General features: G+C 40.7%; 1 protein-coding gene across 2 annotated transcripts in view; it reads right to left on the bottom strand.

The window, feature by feature from the left end:
* Positions 1-18,869, bottom strand: part of DNA2 (DNA replication helicase/nuclease 2) — a 1,108,563-nt gene that overhangs the window by 1,062,088 nt on the left and 27,606 nt on the right. For both annotated transcript variants that reach the window (XM_044056952.1, XM_044056951.1), the window contains exon 2: positions 14,511-15,730. In XM_044056952.1, the coding sequence (XP_043912887.1) occupies positions 14,511-15,670 (1,160 nt within the window). In that variant the 5' untranslated portion in view covers positions 15,671-15,730. The remainder of the gene's footprint in view (positions 1-14,510; positions 15,731-18,869) is intronic.

The raw sequence follows: 18,869 nt of genomic DNA, 5'->3' as shown, positions 1-18,869 counted from the left end.
GGTAGTAACATATAATAGTTGTTCATACAGTATGTTTAGTAGAGATAATCTTGAAGATGTACTGAAGACAAGACAAGAAAGGAAAACTAAAAAAGGAAGAGAATACAGACAAGTTCATATAAGGTGCACTGACATTTTAAAAGAAAGCTTTTCAACTTGGTCTAGGAGAGAGTTAGTGGGTATAGATGGGTCAGTGGGGAGTAGGCGGCAGTAAGTAGGTAAGTAACGTGTGACAATATATAGTGCATCTCTGGGAGTTTTAAAGAGGTTGGATAGTGGGTAGGGGAAAGGAGTTAGAATACGTCAGCCAGGTGCTAGGCAGTTACAAGTAACGTGTGGTAATATATAGTGCACCTGTGGGAGTTTTAAAGAGCAGGTTGGATAGTGGGTAGGGGAAAGGAGTCAGGAAATGTTAGCCAGGTGCTTGGCAGTTGCATGTCCAGGAGTTGTTTAGGTGGGAAATAAGCTGTTTTTTTGAAGATGGCTTTATTAGGTTGCACCCTGATTTGCAGTGGTATAGAGTTCCAAGTCTTGGCAACGTTGCTAGAATACAGGGAGTCACCAGAGCTGTAATGACTTTTGGAGACTGCGATTAGTGCCTTGTTAGTGGATCTAAGTTCTCGGTTAATGGAGTTCAATCAAGTTAGGAAGAGAGACTGGAAAATCAATTTACAATGGAAGGACACACTGTATGTATGGCTCCCAAGTATGTAAAGTCTAGAAAGTTCAGGATTTTTTACTTGGCAGTGTTTGCATATGTATTTTATACACCAAGCAGAGTTCAAAGAACATTTTGTTGTCAGGTAGATAGCATATGTTGGAAGTGTTAAGGGGAAGAAAGAGATAACTGGTAACGTATGTTTTGGGTGTGTAATAAGATTGGCAGATTTTAAAAATTCATTGTATAAAATTGCCTAGATATAATAAAGATCTTGTTGAGTTGAACTCTGTTAGCTGCCAAAAAGCAATTACTAGAATATGGAAATTAAAAGGCTAAACCAACTGTTTTTGAAGTACGGAAACTGTAAAAGATAAACACTGGAAGAGGGATCTTCAGAAAAGGGAAGGAGCAAATTATATAGAAATAAATGAAATTTGTCAGCACAATACATGCAGAATAATGTCAGGAGGAGGAGGAGGAGTGAGGTTAGTTTATGTGATGCCAGACTGAGGACAGCTATGAAGTAAGAAAACATCTAATGTACGATGTATGTTAATGGGGAAAAAAAATGAATATAAAGAAGTTAAGTCCTTACCATAACGTTCCATCTGTGTTGTCATCTTCATTCATTCTTCATGAATGGGACTTGGTTTCGACCCTTCAGAACTGGCTCGGCCATTATACTGCTCACACCAGCCAAAAAACTCTCGAGCCAAGACTCTACCCATAATGCTCCTCTCTCCATTACCTCAGACTGAGTTTGCAACCAAGTATAGAAGGATAACAGAAGCCCCGTCTAAGGTGAAACCTAAAATCCTCCCAAACAAAATGTCCAAACCTTCAGAAGTCCTTAGGAGGGTGGGATGCCAAGAATTAATGAAGATCAACAACACAGATGGAACATTCCGGTAAGGACATAACTTATTTATCTGATGTTGTCAATCTTCCTTCATTCTTAACGAATGGGACAGAGTCCCCAGCTACTTTAGGTCCTGGGTGACCCTAAGGAAGGATATTCATCCTAGAGCCAAAGGATGCTCTTCTCCTGGAGGCCATATCCAATTTGTAATAAGTGATAAAGGTATGTGGAGTGCCCCACATTACGGCTGCAAGCATTTCTTCCATGGAAGCTTTGGAGTGGAAAACAGCTGAAGTAGATACAAATCTGGTGGAATGCACTTTAACATGCGCAGGCAACTTGAGGTTATTATGACTGTAAATGAAGCTACCACAATCCCTAAGCCATTTTGATAAGGTAGCTTTCAAGACCAGTTTACCCAAAGTTGAACCTGAAAAGGATACAAATAATTGATCTGATTTTCTAGAGGATTTGGTTCTTTCCAGATGGAAACATAACTCTCTGTGAGCATCTAGCAAATGCAAGCAGTATTAACCTTTATTTGAAAAACTTGGAAAGAAGACAGGCAAATCTACAGTCTGGTTAATATTCGATTCTGAGACCACTTCAGGTAGTAAAAAGGACTGGTTCTTAATGACACCCTATCCTTATCAAAAGTCATAAGGGTATTTCACACAAGGCCTGCAATTCAGGCAAAAGTAATGGCCACCAGAAAAAGAGTTTTGCATGATAGTAACTTGAGATCGCAAGTAGCTCCTGGCTCAAAGGGCTGAAGGACTAAGGCTGGTCATGCTAAAGCTCCTGGCTCAAAGGGCTGAAATACTAAGGCTTGTCATGCTAAGGTCAAATCCCATAGAATTGTAGGATCCTTGAATGGGGGCTTTAGACGTAAAGCGCCTTTAAGAAAGTTTTTATATAAATGATGGGAAATCAAGGTATGATCATCAAACCCATTGTGGAAATTGGAAATGGCTGCTAAATGGACTTTGATGGTGGAAGCAGAAGCTTCTAGTTCAAAAAGGGAAGCCAGAAATTCCAAGACCTTATCAACCGAGGCTGAAAAGGGAGCTAAATTATTCATACGGGCCCAACATTAGAATTTCTTTCATTTGCTAAGACAGACTTTCCTGGTGGACGGTTTATGTAAAGCCAAAAGAATTTTTTGTACTGGGGAAGGTAATTTGCTCTGCCTGGCAATTAATAGAATTGGAAATACCAAGCTGTCAGCTTGAGATTGTGAAGGCTGGGATGCACCAATCCCCGCGAGTGAGACAGCAGGTCTGGAACTGGGTCCAGAATCCAAGGACGGTGAATTAGGTGAGGTAAAAGAATGAGAACCAGACATGATGGGGCGAATAGGGTGCAATGAGGATCACTTTGCTTCTCAATCTTTGGGCTTTCTTCAAGAATATGTGAATGAGAGGGATTGGGGGAAAGCCATAAAGTAGTCCTGGGTACCAATTGTGGAGGAGTGCATCTCTTGGGGGACGCCCCCTGCAGGGGAATTATGGCTAAGTAGCTGCTGCATTTGTTGTTTATTGCGGAGGCAAAAAGATTGCAGCAAGGCTGGTCCAGCGACGAAAAGTTTTTATCGCAACCTTGGGATTGAGAGACCACTCGTGAGGCAGGAGAATGCATCTGCTCAGATTGTCTGCTATCACAACGGAGCTTCCTGGGATATGAGTTGCTATTAGAAAGTGATAGCCCATTGCCATATCCTGAGAGATTCCCGACACAGGCGGTAGGATCTGGTTCCACCTTGCTTGTTGATGTACTAGACTGACATGTCTGACTGGATTGCAACAGTCCCCAAAGGAAGGCCAGACTAAGGGTTGCAACACTAGAAGTGTCGTCTTCAATTCTAGGATACTGATGTGCAAATTGGCCTCTTGCATGGACTAAGTGCCTTGAACTGTTCTTCCCAAATATGTGTAGAGGAAGAGAGGCTAAACAAGAAACCATACTGAGGCGTGCTCCTATAAATTGTATGTCTTGCGTTGGAGTCAACTGTGATTTCTCTCTGTTGACCATAATTCCCAAAGACTGGAAAAGGTTCAATATGAAGTCTGTGGCTTGAAGCAGTAGATGCCTGGTTGGGGCGGTGAGGAGCCAGTTGTCCAGGTATGGAAACACTAGGAATCCGAGTAGTGTCAAGTGAGCCGTTACCGCTGCCATGTATCTGGTGAACACCCTGGGGGCTGTGGGGAGACCAAAGGGCAGCACTCTGAACTGGAAATGACTGGCTCCCAGCCAGAAGTGGGGGAACCTTCTGGAGCGTTTGTCCATCTTTATGTGGTAGTATGCATCCTGAAGGTCTATAGATCAAATCCAATCATTAGAATGAACCGTGACCATCCGGAATTTTGTTTGCTGAACTAATTTGTTCAGAAGGCTGAGATCTAAAAATGGTCTCTAGTCCCCTGTCTTTTTTGGCACTAAAGAATCTTGAGTAAAATCCGGATCCTCTTTGGTCTGGTCGGACTTCTTGGACGACTTGTTTTTCTAGCAGCTTTTGAATCTCTATGGCTGCTTGGTCCCTCTGATTGGGTGGATCATCGGGGACTTTTTTTTGGAGTCTTTGGAAAGAGAGTAAAGGGAATTTGATAACCTCTGGTGATAATTCTCTGCAGTCAAGTATCTAAAATTATCACTAGCCAGGAAGTAGATGGGTGAGCACCGAAAGCTTGCAAGAAAACAGATTCCACTGAGGATGGGTTTGTGGACTTCCAATCACCCCTCTGTTTTAAGATTTCCAGGATTTCTCCAAAAAAGGCCTCTTCAGGGGGTGATTGGGAGGGCCCTCCCCTTCATCGTAGTCTGTGTCTTCTGAGACAGATTCTTCTGGAGAATCTAGATGCTTCCTCTTGCAAGTTTCCTTACGGGGTGGTTCCTCAGTGGAAATCTCTAAGGAAGACTCTGAAGAGGAGGGGCCCTGAACAGGGATATCTTGCAGTTTTAGTGGCCGCTGTCCCGACATGACAAATGGTTGACAGTCGCGGTCCAGAAGGTACAAATATGTCACACTCCGAAGTAAAAAGGGCCAGCTGAGAGCCTGCTGAGGCTAAAGCTCTCTCCATGATCTGGAAGACAGCCCCACCCAAAGAGGGATGGAAGCCTGGAACCAAGAAAGAACCTTGGAACCGGGGTCACACCCCGCTCAGAACACCACCCTCCAAACCAGGAGTGGGAAGAGTCTGAAACTGCCAGGGCTCCGAGAGCCAAGGATGGCCCCAAACATGCTTTGAGCTTCAGCACCGTATGCCGCTGAGCAGATGGAGAAGCTGGAAACCTAATGGGAGGTCAAAGATGCTGGCGGAGACAAAACTGTCTGTGCCGAGAATGTCAAGATCGGTGCAGAAACAGTCAGTACTAAGGAGATCGCTACTGTCAGTGTCGAAGGCTGTTTCACAATTAGCTTTGGGACCTTACTCTTCAGTTCTGAAGAGATTGAAGGAATAGGAGACTTATGCCTTTTGGAGTCCAATGTCAATGCGGAGCTCGGTACTGAATGACTTCTCTTTCTGTTCACATTTTTAGAAGAGTCTGCCTTAGAGAGGGCTTCTTCAAAGAAGAATTTTAATAACCCCTTTAAAATCAACTTATTCCTGCACCCTGCCAAGGTTCTGCAACTAAAACCCTGGCAGCTCTTAAATTAGTTTCTAGATGGGGTGCGCCCAAGCAAGATACTCATCTGAATGGGGCATTTTTCTGCCACAATCTTTGGCACTGCTTAAAACCAGATGGGTCTTTCTGTTTCCCCACCATTTTAAAGAAACCACGCACACACTCATACTTGTCAAGGACAGGAAGGAAACCTACCAACAATGGTAGGGAGAAATACCTATGAGAATAATTAGAAAGGGAAAATACCAGCAATGCTATAGAAAGAGATTACCAAAGAGGTAAAAGGGGAAGGAGAAAAGGAAAAATTACCAAAACGATAATACAATAAAAAAAATACATTTTATAAAATATAGAGAACACGTTTTAAGGGAATACATATAAATATACACACACATATACATATATATATATATATATATATATTATATATATACATATATATATATATATATATATATATATATATATATATATATATATATATATATATATATATATATTACACATCTATAGATCAAATTAATATATATATATATATATATTACACACCTATAGATCAAATTAAAGCACTTAGCTGGAGAGTTATCAGCTGATGTGTCTTATCAGAGTGAAAACAAGATCTGAGGTAGTGGAGAGAGGGGCATTATGGGTAGAGTCTTAGCTCAAGAGTTTTTTTGCCTGGCGCAAGTTGCACAATGGCTGAGCCGGTTCCAAGGGACCAGAACAAAGTCCCATTCCTCAAGAATGAATGAAGAGTGACATCAGATGGTCAGTTTTCTTTTCTATCAATGTAGGCATGCATTTGTCTTAAGTGACAATACATGTGTTTAAAAAAACAAATTGCCCAAAAATAAGAAAAACCTTCCTTTGTGACAATCCAATTTTTTTGATTATAGAATATCTTATATGCAATATCTAAACATATTGCTGATGTTTCCTCAATGTTTGTTCCTCTTCCTGAGGAGCAGCTAAAGCACTTCTGTTATAGTCTAAACCCATTTGTCAGCCTTTCAGAGTTCTTAACACACAACCCTGTTCAAAAGGCTCTCAAAATGAATTCCTCACTTCACTTTAAGGAAAGAAAAGTTGACTTAAGGAAGTCAACACCTGGGTGAACAATGTCCTTAAACTGCTATCAGCCTTGCTTTAATATGCTCAAATCAAAAACTCTGAGCTCTTGAAATAATTCATTAGTATCCCATCCAGTAGAACATTAACACCTCCTTAGAAACCACTTTCTTCTTATGCCTTTGGAAGGCCCCCCATCATTAATGCCCACTTCCAAAGGTTAGCCCCTCACCCCCCCAAAAAAAGTCTGAATTGTTCAAACTCATTTCTTTATTAACTCACCTCTCAAAATACTCAAGAAAACCATTACATATGTGATTTAATCACTGCATATCATAGGTTCGCGCGCAAGTACAAGGCTAGCTGCCCTTGCAGGCCATTTTAAGCCTAGCCACTTTCCCTTTTTTGTGCATGAATTAGCCTATGCCATCGGGTTAGAGACTCATCTTACACATCCCATGGTCAATAATTATAGATTACTCCTAATGAGAATAACTGGGATCATAAAATAGATAATTTGAGAGGATCCATGCATGGAATAAAGCATTTAGGAGCTGCTCTCTCCATTAGTAGTACAGGGGGAAGACCTGGAGTAAAATTTCCACTTCCCATGCACAGAGCCAAGCTGCACTTGAATACAGACAGGGATGAACTTTGTTTTATGTGGATGGGAATCTGTTCCAGAAAAGCAGTACCCTCTGTGAGATACACCTGCCCCTCCAAATAACTCTGATGTTGCAGAAGAGGTTTACATCCTCAGACCAAGTATTTCTAATTCCATTTGACATGCTGATTGGCATTAAATCCATCATATTAGTTTATCATGGCATGAGAGATTAAGTGTTTCTCAGTTGTCCACTTCTGAATAGACTGACCTCAGAAGTTCTAGGCAGATTTTGCAAATAAACTGCTCTAATAATCAGAAACGTGAACCAATTCATAAAAAGGAAGCATCACATAAATATGCATATATGAAATATTACCAATATCTGTGCTTTTACGGCAAAAACAGACTGGTACACTACCCTGTATTTAGTCAGTATGAAGTGGAGATTCTCTGTGTTAATATGCTTGTTTACAGCCTGTTACATTGTAACTGAAACAATATTTAGTAGGTTACAGACTCAGAGAAACAATATAGTTTCTAAAAAAGACATAGCAAAATCACTGCAATCCTTTTAAGAATAACACTCAAAAAAACTATGGAATCTGACACAATTAGAAGGTGCCTTGTTTATTGTCCTGACACCTGACTAACATTTTTGCTTCTATTTCTCATTCACAGTACATATGTCTGCAATGTAGACATAACTGAAAGAAATGTATTATATTAGACGATGCCTCTCTCCTTGTGTGGCACGTTTTGACTGCACACTTCACCAGTTAGCAGTTAGCTAGTTCACTGGCAAAGAAAATGAGCTGGCAATCCACTTGGAAAGTGTGTTAGGCAACTGAGAGCCTCTCTCGACAGCATAACTGAGAAGAATAACTGGTCCATCTACCAAAACTCATTCACCTGCTTTAAGTAATAACCAAGCCAACAGTGCAGACCTAGAGAGTGAAGGACTCATTTTATTTATTCCAATTTGATGACCGGGGGAGGTCCACTGGGCTCAGGGAGCCCGTTTCCAGTGGAGGCCAGGGGAGAAAAGCTCCCTAGTACATAGAAAATATAAAGAATACAAACAAAGTTACAAAATACATATTAAATTTCAAGTTAGAGACACGAGTTGTTCCTTGGGTACATAGATTCTAAACTCTTTGTGGTTGCAGCAAAGAAAAAAGTGTGCATATGTTCATTCTAAGGGACATATAATCCTTGTGAAAGACCAGATACTGCTCCGTATTCATGAAGACTTGAAGCACAAATATCCTGCAAACAAACAGAGGCGATATTCACCAAAAAGAACACTTTCCAGGAAAAGAACTCCAACAGCATTTAGTAGGAGTTCAAACAAAGGACGGGCAAGCCTGTTAATCTGGTTCCATGGATGGCTTTTTCAAAGCAGCAGAAACAAACAGTACTCCTTTAAGGAGCTGCTTGTCCAGCTAATGCTTTAGGGAACCTAGAGTGCGTTTCTGGACCTGATGGAAGCCCACTCAACACAAACAGCAAGGGCATAAGACTGCAGTGCATTTCTAAATGCAACCAGATGAGCCAATTAAAAATACCATGGTCCAGAATGAAATGGAAACTGTCCATCTCCTTTGGTCAAGGAAGAGACCAAAATAAACTTCCAACCCTGATTAAGGAGGAGGCATTTCTGCAGCCCCTGTGGGTCCATTTCAGGTGAAAAGTCTGAACTACACCAACAGCTCCACTGGCAGATAATGGTCCACCACTGGGAGCTCTCTCTGTAGAAAGACACTAGACTCCAAAATGTGCCTAAGAGCGATCATGTTTATAAAACACAATGGGTCCTGTGTGATGACTTTTCAAGCCAGAGCAAACTCAGACAGTTCTCCACACATACGACAGTTCCAGACCACAGACAAGACCAGCATAGAGCAGACAGCAGAGTAGTTACCTTGGAAAACTTAGCCAACACTGTGAAGAGAAGACCATGTGATTCTTAAACTGTTGTCAGGTGGCAAGGAGATTCCTTCTGGATCTGAGCTGGTTAGCTAAGATGTCCAAGAAGAGGTATTAGATGGGGGTTATAAGGATTCTGAGGCCTTCTACAGTGAGGGATGAGAGCCAGTTTCCTCCAAAGAAAGCCACAGTCAAAGTCATAAATCAAAACTTCTGAAGCTGAATGCACATAAGACAGTAGAATCAACACTGGTTGCATTTCCACTTTTGAAGTGCAAGGATGCAGAATTATATATAGTAAAAAGAAGCATGGAAGTTAACCCCCCCCCCACAACATTGTAGAAAAAGATTCTTGCACACTTTGTACCACCAATGCCACAGTCTCACACATGCCAAGCATATGAATGGTTCTTGGCAACAGTCAGGTAATGCAAGTCCCACACGAGCATGGGCCTGTCTATGACAGCTTACAAAGGACAGGCCCAACTACTTCTGGTGCTGGCATCAAGCCAAGCTCTGTACCCACAACTCAAGCTCCCAGCAGACAAGCATCCAATTGATGACAAGGCCATTAGTCAGGAGTTTTGACACAGGATGACTGAGTAAAGCCCCCACCACCCTGTGCTGCATTACTGGGACTTCATGTGCCTAGAGGGAAGGTCTAAGAGGTGAAACGTTTAGCTCAATGTTCACAGTCTATGCCCAGTGACTTAAAAAGAAGCTCTCTGGCTGGTTATTAACAACCAGCCTGATTTCAATCAACTACTACAGTTGGGTGTCACAAGAATAACAAAATAAATCCCAAATAAAGGTTGAGGAGGGATGGTATGCTTCCTTTGGACCCATCTTCCTACACCAAGGCAGAGAACTGACATAAGCTCGAGTTCTCATCACTAAATGAAGTCCATATAAGAAACCGACATGCCTTCAGGGAGGCAAGGCCTCCACTACCCCCCCACTGAAGCTTTGGACTCCCCCACAAACACTGTCTCGCCCTATGCCAGAGGCTGTGAGGTGGACCCTCCTGCTACTCCCTGCATAAGAATTGCTAGAATGCCACCACCAATTTGTGGTTTCAAATGGCACAAACAGTGTACTCCGATAATTAGGAAGCACCTGATGTCTTCCTCCTAAGAACAGGTTACTTGATCATAACCCTATGTGCATAATTTATGAAGATATTCTTAGTGTACCAAGAACCCTCACACCTTTGGTGGAAGGTGCTCATACATAATTTTCTGCATGCTGTATTTGGATACCCTAGTTGTTACCTTAGATGATAGATTGCTGCTTGTTTCTTGAGTTGTTTTATCATCAAATTAATCACATCACAATTAACGTTTGTGAGTGAGGTGGGACAGTAAGTGGCTGTGTAGAAAGGTAGTAGTCCTAACTGGGGATGGCAAGTTACTTCCTGTATGAAGTCCAAAACATCTACAACAACTGGAAAGGCTGCAGAAATACCTCACAGAGAGGATTACCGGCATCAAACAGTTATCCTACGCAGACAGGCTCAAATAATCCCAGCTTTACTCTAATAACATATCGCCTACTCAGAGGCGATCTTTGCCTAACATACAAAGCTGTGTCAAACCCAGAGCTGTTGGACATGCTCCACTTAAAGAAATCCCAATCCCTCCGAGCTACACACTCTAGGGACCAAAACCTTGTCACCACAATAAAAAGAACATGCTGGAGGGATAGATTCCTGTCCCAGAGACTTCCCATACTCTGGAACAAACTACCTATCTATATCAAACAAAGCTCCTCTCATTAGCACTCTTCAAGAAAAATCTTGATGATTGGACAGGAAATAGGAAATTCACCCCGGGGATCACCTCTGTGGTTCTGCTTGGCAGGGGCACAGGAAAATAATTTTCTTGGGTGGTGAAAGCCAGGGTACCTTTTTGGCTAGGCTTATATAGGTCCTAGGGCCAATAGCCTAGTACCTACCAATGAACCTATGTAGGAGTAAAAGGGATCAGTACTGGGTTCCACCTTGACATTTCAGGGGTCTTAAGAAGAAATAGCTTATTTGTTTACAGAATTACAGTGGATATGTACCAAACGATCACAGAAGATTCACCACAGAACCTGAATAACTTGGATAAGTGCTTTACAGAAACTACTTACCAGAACAGTAGACATTCAACGTAATCACTGATGCAGTAGCCTTTAGGTATATGGGCTCCACACCAAAAACACTTTGAGACTTTGTCCTCTAAATGGAACAAAGCCTACAGAAAAATTGGGACCACAACTTTAATGAAAAACAGCTATATCCAGAAAAAAAATGGCTAGAGGGAGGGTGTGGCTACTACAAATTATACAACTGACTATGCTTGTCAGAATCACTGCTGCAATAGCCTTTACTATATGGCTAGATTACTATAGCTTTATCCCACCTTGGAGAAGAAATGGTTAGAATCCAGCAGCTCCTGGAGAATGATCCCGGCAAAGCTTGCTCTGGACCAGAAAAGTAATCCAGTTGCCTCTAGAATGCTTCTACAGTCCACCACTTTCCAGTACGCCATCAATGAAAATAAGGGTCTGGTAACAATGTGCCTTGATCCAGCCTGGAAGTGACTTAGCATGATGGGAACCACAAACAGTAACAGCAAGGGACAGCCATCTGGAAATCATCCATTTTCATACAGGTTGCCCTTTCTTTGTCCCATCACACGACAAACAGATGTTCAACTTTCCTAAAAGACTTGGTTCTGTCAGTATAATACCTGTGCATGTCCATTCTCCTCAATTTTTACATTCAGGAAAGAAAACCAGGAGATTGATGGCCCGATTCAAAGTAAACTCTAAAACAATGTTTGGCACGAATGAGGGATTTGATCTGAAAGAACCCTTACCTTATAGAACAGGGTTCTTCCACCATGAGAGCTTGCAACTCAGATACTCATCCAGCAGATGTCAGAGAAAAAGCAAAACCATCTTCCAATGTACGAGCAGTAAACCGGCCAGAGAAGCTGGTACACAGTTAACTTTACCAGTACAAAGGTAAGATCCCAAGTAGATGCCATTGCTTTCCTGGGTGGTCTCACATGCAAAACCCCTTTCAAGACTTGCATGACCAAAGACAGAAGAAAGGGGAGGATCCATGGGCAGAAGCGCTAAAATGTCTGACAAATGAGCCTTGACAGAAAAATAAGAAAAGCCACAGGAGGTTAAATATCACAAATATTTAAGAATGGTGAGTTTTAGAGCTTACGCCGTGAGGTGGTACTCTGGTTATTAGTGTGGCCCCACCTGCTAAATCCTTTCCCATTTAGCAACACAAGGCATCCTACTAGCAGGCTTTTTTGCGTATTTTAGTACCTGTTATACATCCTCAGAAACTAGGTGCCCAAGGGGGTATTCTAAACTGAATCATCCAGGCAATCAGTTGAAGGTGTTTCAGACTGGGATGTACCAAAATCCCCTAGTCTTGTAACAATAGATACAATCTCTGAAGAAACTTGCAGAAATTGCCCTTGGCCAGTTCCATAAAAGGGGAAACCCACTGTTGCCTGGGCCAGAAAGGAATCACCACAATATTCTTTAGGAGGCCCTTCTGAATCTTCAGAATGAACACTGGAATCAGAGGAAAGGTTGAAAAGGAAATATCTTGACCATCTGTTTTCATGGTCTGTCTGCAAGAAGTCCTGGTACAGAATTTGTTTAGCTGTGTGTTTTATAAGGAGATGAACAGATCTACCTGAGGTGTTCCCCAGAACTAGATCAAATCCAAAAATACCTCCTTGTTCAATTTCCACTCATGAGGGTCTGTCCTTGCTCTGCTCAGCTTGTCTGCCACTACATTTTGCTCTGAAGGAATACATAAAGTTGGGGGGGGGGGTTAAAGATTGCTTCACAGTGACATCTCAAGCCAGCACCCACATAGGGCAAAACCATCATTATCATCCGATAAAGGATCCTCAGGTATTGTGCAACTATGATTTTTAGTAGAGTCTCTGTGCTGTTCTACTGGATTCAAAGCCTGCAATAAGTATTTAACCAAAGTAATTAATCCATCTTTATCTACAGAAAATACCGAAAAAGATGGCACTAAAACACAGGAAACGGGTCTCTTACATCAGAAGATTGGCAGGCCATTATGCCCTTGGCAGGCTATAACTCGTATATAATGGCTACTGTAGCTGCGATACTGATAAACACCTGCAGCTTACATACAATGTATAGAAATATACAGTTACACTTTGCAGGACTAAGAATAAGAGCTGGGGCTCTGGCTATGAAGATATGGAGGTAGAAAAGGATCTGGGTGCACCGAGCACCCCAAGGAAGAATAAACACAATAGCAGGTAAACAGCTTGTTTACAAGGCAAACAGAGTTTCATGCTACACTGCATGGGGCAATGAATCCACAGAAACAAACACAAACTCTTGGGTCTCATAGCACCCTTTACATTATTAGTCACAGCCCCAGGAAAAACAAAAAAACAAACAAAAAAAACCGGAATGATGGAAAACAAATCGTAAGACATTGGCTTTTCAGATATATTTGCTTTGCAGGAAAGAAGAGACAAAGAATAATGCATGATGACTGGGCTGGAGAAGGAATAACTGTTAGGTTAAGCACAAAATTAATTTAATCTGAAACCAATCCCCCCCCCCCCCCAAGAAATAAGAGCAAAGATGCTGAAAGGTACAATGTGCAGCTAATGGAAAGGTAGCAGCAGCTGCATCCAAGTCAAAATGCGATAGGGGGACAAATCAGGCAGGAAAGCAGTAAAGCAATTTACATATATATTGGTCTGGACCAGATTACTATCTTGCTTTTATCTAGCAACTTATGTTGCAAGCACTTTAAATTCTAATTTCTTCAGAATACTGCAATTAAAAACTCGAAAAACAGTATGTGTAAAACATAAAAAATGAAGGCAAACAGTCGGATCAACACAGTCCGCATTCTGTGTATTTCTCCAGTATCTAAAAATTAAAAAAAAAAAAAAAAAGCTTGCTTTTTTTTTTTTTTTTTTTTTTTTTAAATCTCATTGACAGCACTGAATATTCCAGCAACTACCCCCAGACTCAAATCTGTATCAATGAAAACATTTCTTGCTCAAAATTCCTCTCTCTTAATTTCCTCCGGCCTACCACTCAGTCCAAAGTTTTATTTACCATCAAGGAGACCTCTCCAATTTGTCTTATAAGCAGGAATGTCCTGTATTTTAATTTTTTTTTTGTTTGGCATTTTGGGAATACACAGCAAAAGTCCTGACATTTCAACAAGGAGCGTTTCCTGACACTGCCTTCAATGGCAAATAGCAGCAAACTTTTATTTTACTTCATGAAAGTAGTAAAATGCAACAAGCAACAAAAAATAAAAATACAAAGAGGGCACTGGAGTAAATAGATTCAGGTGACCTGAAGGCATCTAAAAATAAATGTCTTTTCTGATACTTTCATATAATTAAAAACTTCTTCAGTTCACAGACTGGTACTAGCAAGTTGGAATTAAACACTGCAGAACAGGACTATAAAAGCATAAAAAAAGCAATTCCTTTAAAATGCCCAACCTAAAAACTGATGCATCACAGAATATAGAAGCTATTCTGCAACCTAATTCAAAATGCAGAGAAATTATCCCCAGAGGGAAAAAATGAAAAATTATATCAAAGACAAAAAAAAAAAAAAAAAAAAAAAGAGAAGAAAAGTTTCACTGAGAAAATCATAGAAGTACCTTTTAAAATATGTATACACTTTGGGGGGGGGGGGCGGCAAAATAAATATAAAAATGGTTGCCTTACTTTTCAGAACTCTTTACTAGTGTTTCGTCCACAAAGCTTTCACTCAGAGCTTCCTCCAACCAGCCTTCTTCCAATTCAGTGTCAAAAGACTCAGAGGATTTAGGCTTTGAAGTACAAGGTTCTGCAACATTTTTTTGGTTGTGGTCCTCTATTACCTCATCGCTACTTGGGCTACCCGATTCTGAAATGTTGGTTTCACCTACAAATTTATCCACACTAGGCTCTGCAGAAATGCTTTCCTGAGCATCCACACTTCCATTAACACTACCTTTAGTGCTAGAAAGATCTTTCTTGCATGTTTTGTCATTGGGCAGGTGCCCACTCTGTTCCACGTGGCCTTTTAGTTGTAGTTTGGAGGAACAATCCACAAATTTGTTGTCAACACCAGACTCTGAATTCTTTTTTGTAATTTTGGTAAATGTGGTTACGTCCTCATCACTAAATATATTACATATGTTGGCAGTTTTAGAAGAATTACTATTCTTCAGGGTGTCTGTGTTCAGCAAGTTTATAGGAATCTGTTTCAAAGGAAATGGATCTGGTTCATTTCTAACTTTTGCAGGTGAGTTCCTGAAGGCTTGGAAATAAAGTGAGATGTTCCTCTCAAGAGTATTTTCTTTAAGCTTTTGACTCATTTCACACGCATTCTTTTGGAGACGCTGAGAAGAGTCAGTTGCACTTTGTAGATATTTAGTAATATCATTCCCTTTTCTAATTACTGATTGCTTCTCAAGCTCTCTTTTTATCTTTTTATTTGCAGGCCCTCCTTCTGGACTGGTGACATTTCTTTTAACAGATTGTTTTTGCTGGCTTAACAATGGACTCAGTGGAAACTCAAGAATGGTTTTGTTTACATTTTTTTCAGTTGAGCTTGTTTTCAGATTGTTTGAACTCCCAGCGGCAGCAAAATAGGACGCTATTGAAGTCTTCTTCTTTAGTTTGTTCAGCCTACCACCACTACACTTCTGTGATACTGGGGTGAGGGTTATAGCAGTTTCAGGAATTTTCTCCTTCATACTAATATGGCAAATTTTAGCTTCGGGTGTTTCTGGCACAGACAAGCTGTCTGCAAGTACAGATGGAGATTCCAGAGCAACAGCACCGCCAACACACCCATCACTACTGCTGCAGTGACCCAACAGCTGTGCAACCAGAGCCATGTTCTCTTAACTTGGTTAGACCACTGCAGGCTATCCAAACTCTGACATCACTGCGTAACACTGCAAAGATATAAAAAGAAAACAAAGCATTAAAATGTCTTTCAGAAGTATGTTTCAGAATCACCAATTATGTTGGAAAATACTGCAAAACAAAGACAATAAAAACATCTGAAATGGCTTTCTGTAACAAGTGTCACACAATAAACCCAAGAAAAGTACAGCTGCGTGCCCCCAGGAACTCACAGGAAGATAACTTGCCCAACATTCATGTGGGAAGAGTGATGGTACTGAGACCCAGACCTGCAAGTTTGCAGCTCATCATTAAATATGCAAGGTGGCCCTTTCATGTCACAACCTCTGTCATAGGAAGTGATACTGGACTGTTTACTGTTGAAATATTCAACAATCTTTTCCATCATACCTTATGGTATCCCTCATAAAAGCAATATTATATAACAATACATAATGATGATAAATGCACTGGATATAATCGAACAGAAAACGTTAAAAGTCTTTAAGCATACCCCCAGCTGTTCCCATAGGACAGAGTATATAAGGAAAGGAGGTGGTAACAAATGGTAAAGTCAATCTTCTATTAAAAAAAGGTTATGTACTTACCATAATGCTCCATCTGTGTTATCCATTTCCATTTTTCCTCAACTGTTAGAACTGTCGGGTTCGGATCTGATCCTCAGATCCAACTCAGCCATTACTAAAGCTTGCGGTAACCAAAACATTCTCGGGCTCCTCCCTTATCCACAATGCACCAACCCCTAACATACCCCAGATATCAAAGAAAAGTCCACTGGTCCAAGATAAATGTTTTACTCAATAAAAAAGCAAATCCCACAAACAAGAAAAGAGTGGAAGATGATGGCTCCAGGCTCGAGGTGATAATTTTTTATTAAAGAAACAAATGTAAGTGCTTCAACAGTTAATCCAACTTCTTCAGATGTTAAAATACACATAAAAAACAAATTCCTTTTATAGATGCAATTACATCACTTCCCATCCCTAATGCTTACCAATTAAGCTTTAAACCAGCTTCACAAAAGCACATTTCAATAAAAATATATACATAACAAAAGAAGTTCTGTGAAAGCACTAGATTTACTTTTTTATCACAGTAGAACATTTATCTCGGACCAGCGGATTTTTCTTTGTGGACTCATTATTGTTATTTTCATCCGTGGGTCCAGAACAATGGCAGAAGGGGGCATGACTGAAGTTGAGTCGGACTACACACCTGGAGTCACTATAACTGAAGCGAGGGGTAAGACCCACTGTGACAGACTGTTTAAATGCTTGGAAAATGATTTTAATTCATTATTGGTGGAGGATTTTGGCTTAACGGATGGAACTGAACGGGCAGAGGTTGTGGATGCAACTCAGTTATGGAGCTTGCTTCTGCAACTTGAAGATACATTATTTAGAATGAAGAGACTGCAAATACAACAGTTCCTCATGGAGACTTGCTTGAAACTGAAAATCGTTTCGAGAAGACTAAGGGTGCTGAGAATGCCTACCTACGGGGAGTGGTGCCCTGAGTTGCTGAGCTAGTGGCAGCAGTTACATTTAGACCTGAGCATGGAGTTATATTAGATTACTACTACTACTTTAAACTGGAAAGCAAGACAGCTAAATCAAAAAGGTGCTTTCGCTGCAGAATGAACTACACATCATCTTTCCGGCAGCCATAACTGACACCAGAATTAGGGCCGTGATTGATTCACTTATGGTCCAATGAGAGAAAACTGTTACTTATTAAAGCCAGGAAAATTGAAAGGAACAGATGTGACTTTATGAATGGTCATGTCTTTACCTGGCCCAGAACTGCAGAATCAGCCTATCGGAAAGCCGAGAGTGAGGAAACGCCCACCAGCAATAGCAATAGTGTGTCTGTAGAAAGTACAGTGGGAGAAAACACCCTTTGGATTCCAAGACCAATAGCTGAGGGGATGAACCGATTCATCAGCAAGGAGGCAGAAGAAAGACCATGAAAACAATACCTTCTGTTGTAACATGGAGGGTAGCAACTGTGGATTCCATTAATACTGCATCTGGAAGAGAGGCGCCATCTCACAGTTTAAATACTGGAGGGAGCCAGATTACCATGGAGAGACAAGACTAGAGCTTCCTTAGATTCCCTTTACCCATCTCCAAGGAGATAGAGGGGAGTCTGGACGAGATCCAGGAGCAGAACCTGGATGAAACGGAAACAGGAACCGGAGCAGGGTATGACAAATACATTGAAGATGATGTGGCTACAGAAAGAGACTCTCTGATTTGGAATATTTCTAAGAGGCTTTTAAAGGTGACAGAGAGAGACATTTTGGAGAAAGGGTCATCGTTTATTCCCTCGAGGAGGGCAGAAGTAACTGACTTTAGATTTAAAATGTTTCATGAGAACCATCACGCTCAAACACAGTTATGCTAACTTTGACAGCGTCAGTCAAGATGTTATGTTTTCCAAACCCAGTACTTTTATTCCCATTAATCACCCAGCGTTAGCAGTACATGAAAAATTTTGCATAGATGAATTATATAAAAGTTATACTAGTTATGGATAGTCCACTCAACCGTATTTTAAGGCATTTCAGAATTTAAGAAAAGAAGAACATGTTGTATTGGCACAATAAGGGGGGGGGGTCCGTTAGTAGTTATGGATCATGAACATTATTTGTTCAATATAAAAGACAAATGTTAGGCAATCAAGATGTGTACGTGAATATTTGTTATGATGAAGTACACAGAATGTGTAAAAAAAAAATTAGGAAAATACATGACATGTTAGAAGAATGTAAACTTTAGTAACACGTGTGATATAGTTTATATGAGTTTTTTTTTTTTTTTTTTTTTTTTTTTTTTTTAAGGTTGATGAACCACTCCTACCAATAATTCAGGGAATGCCAAAGATACATAAAGACCCTTGTAATCCCCCCCCAAGACCTATAGGCTCTGGACGTAACTGGTGTATGGAGCCATTATCTATATTTTTAGAGAAGAAACCTCTGTTAAGCAGTAACTCCACAATACTGAGAAATTCTAAACAGTTCATTGAGCATTTATATCTATCTTGCAAGGATGCACAAAATATGAAAAATGTATTGCTGGTGACCTTACAGCCCCTATTTACCAAGACACCCAATAAAAGTGTGTATTTTTGTTACAGCAGTATTTGTTGAGGCATGGTAATTTT

Source organism: Protopterus annectens, chromosome 14.part0 (assembly GCF_019279795.1).
Source record: "Protopterus annectens isolate FY-2018-M chromosome 14.part0, PAN1.0, whole genome shotgun sequence".
NCBI classification, from domain to species: domain Eukaryota; kingdom Metazoa; phylum Chordata; order Ceratodontiformes; family Protopteridae; genus Protopterus; species Protopterus annectens.
The sequence above is the reverse complement of the archived record's forward strand: the minus strand, read 5'-3'. Positions and strand labels throughout refer to the sequence as shown.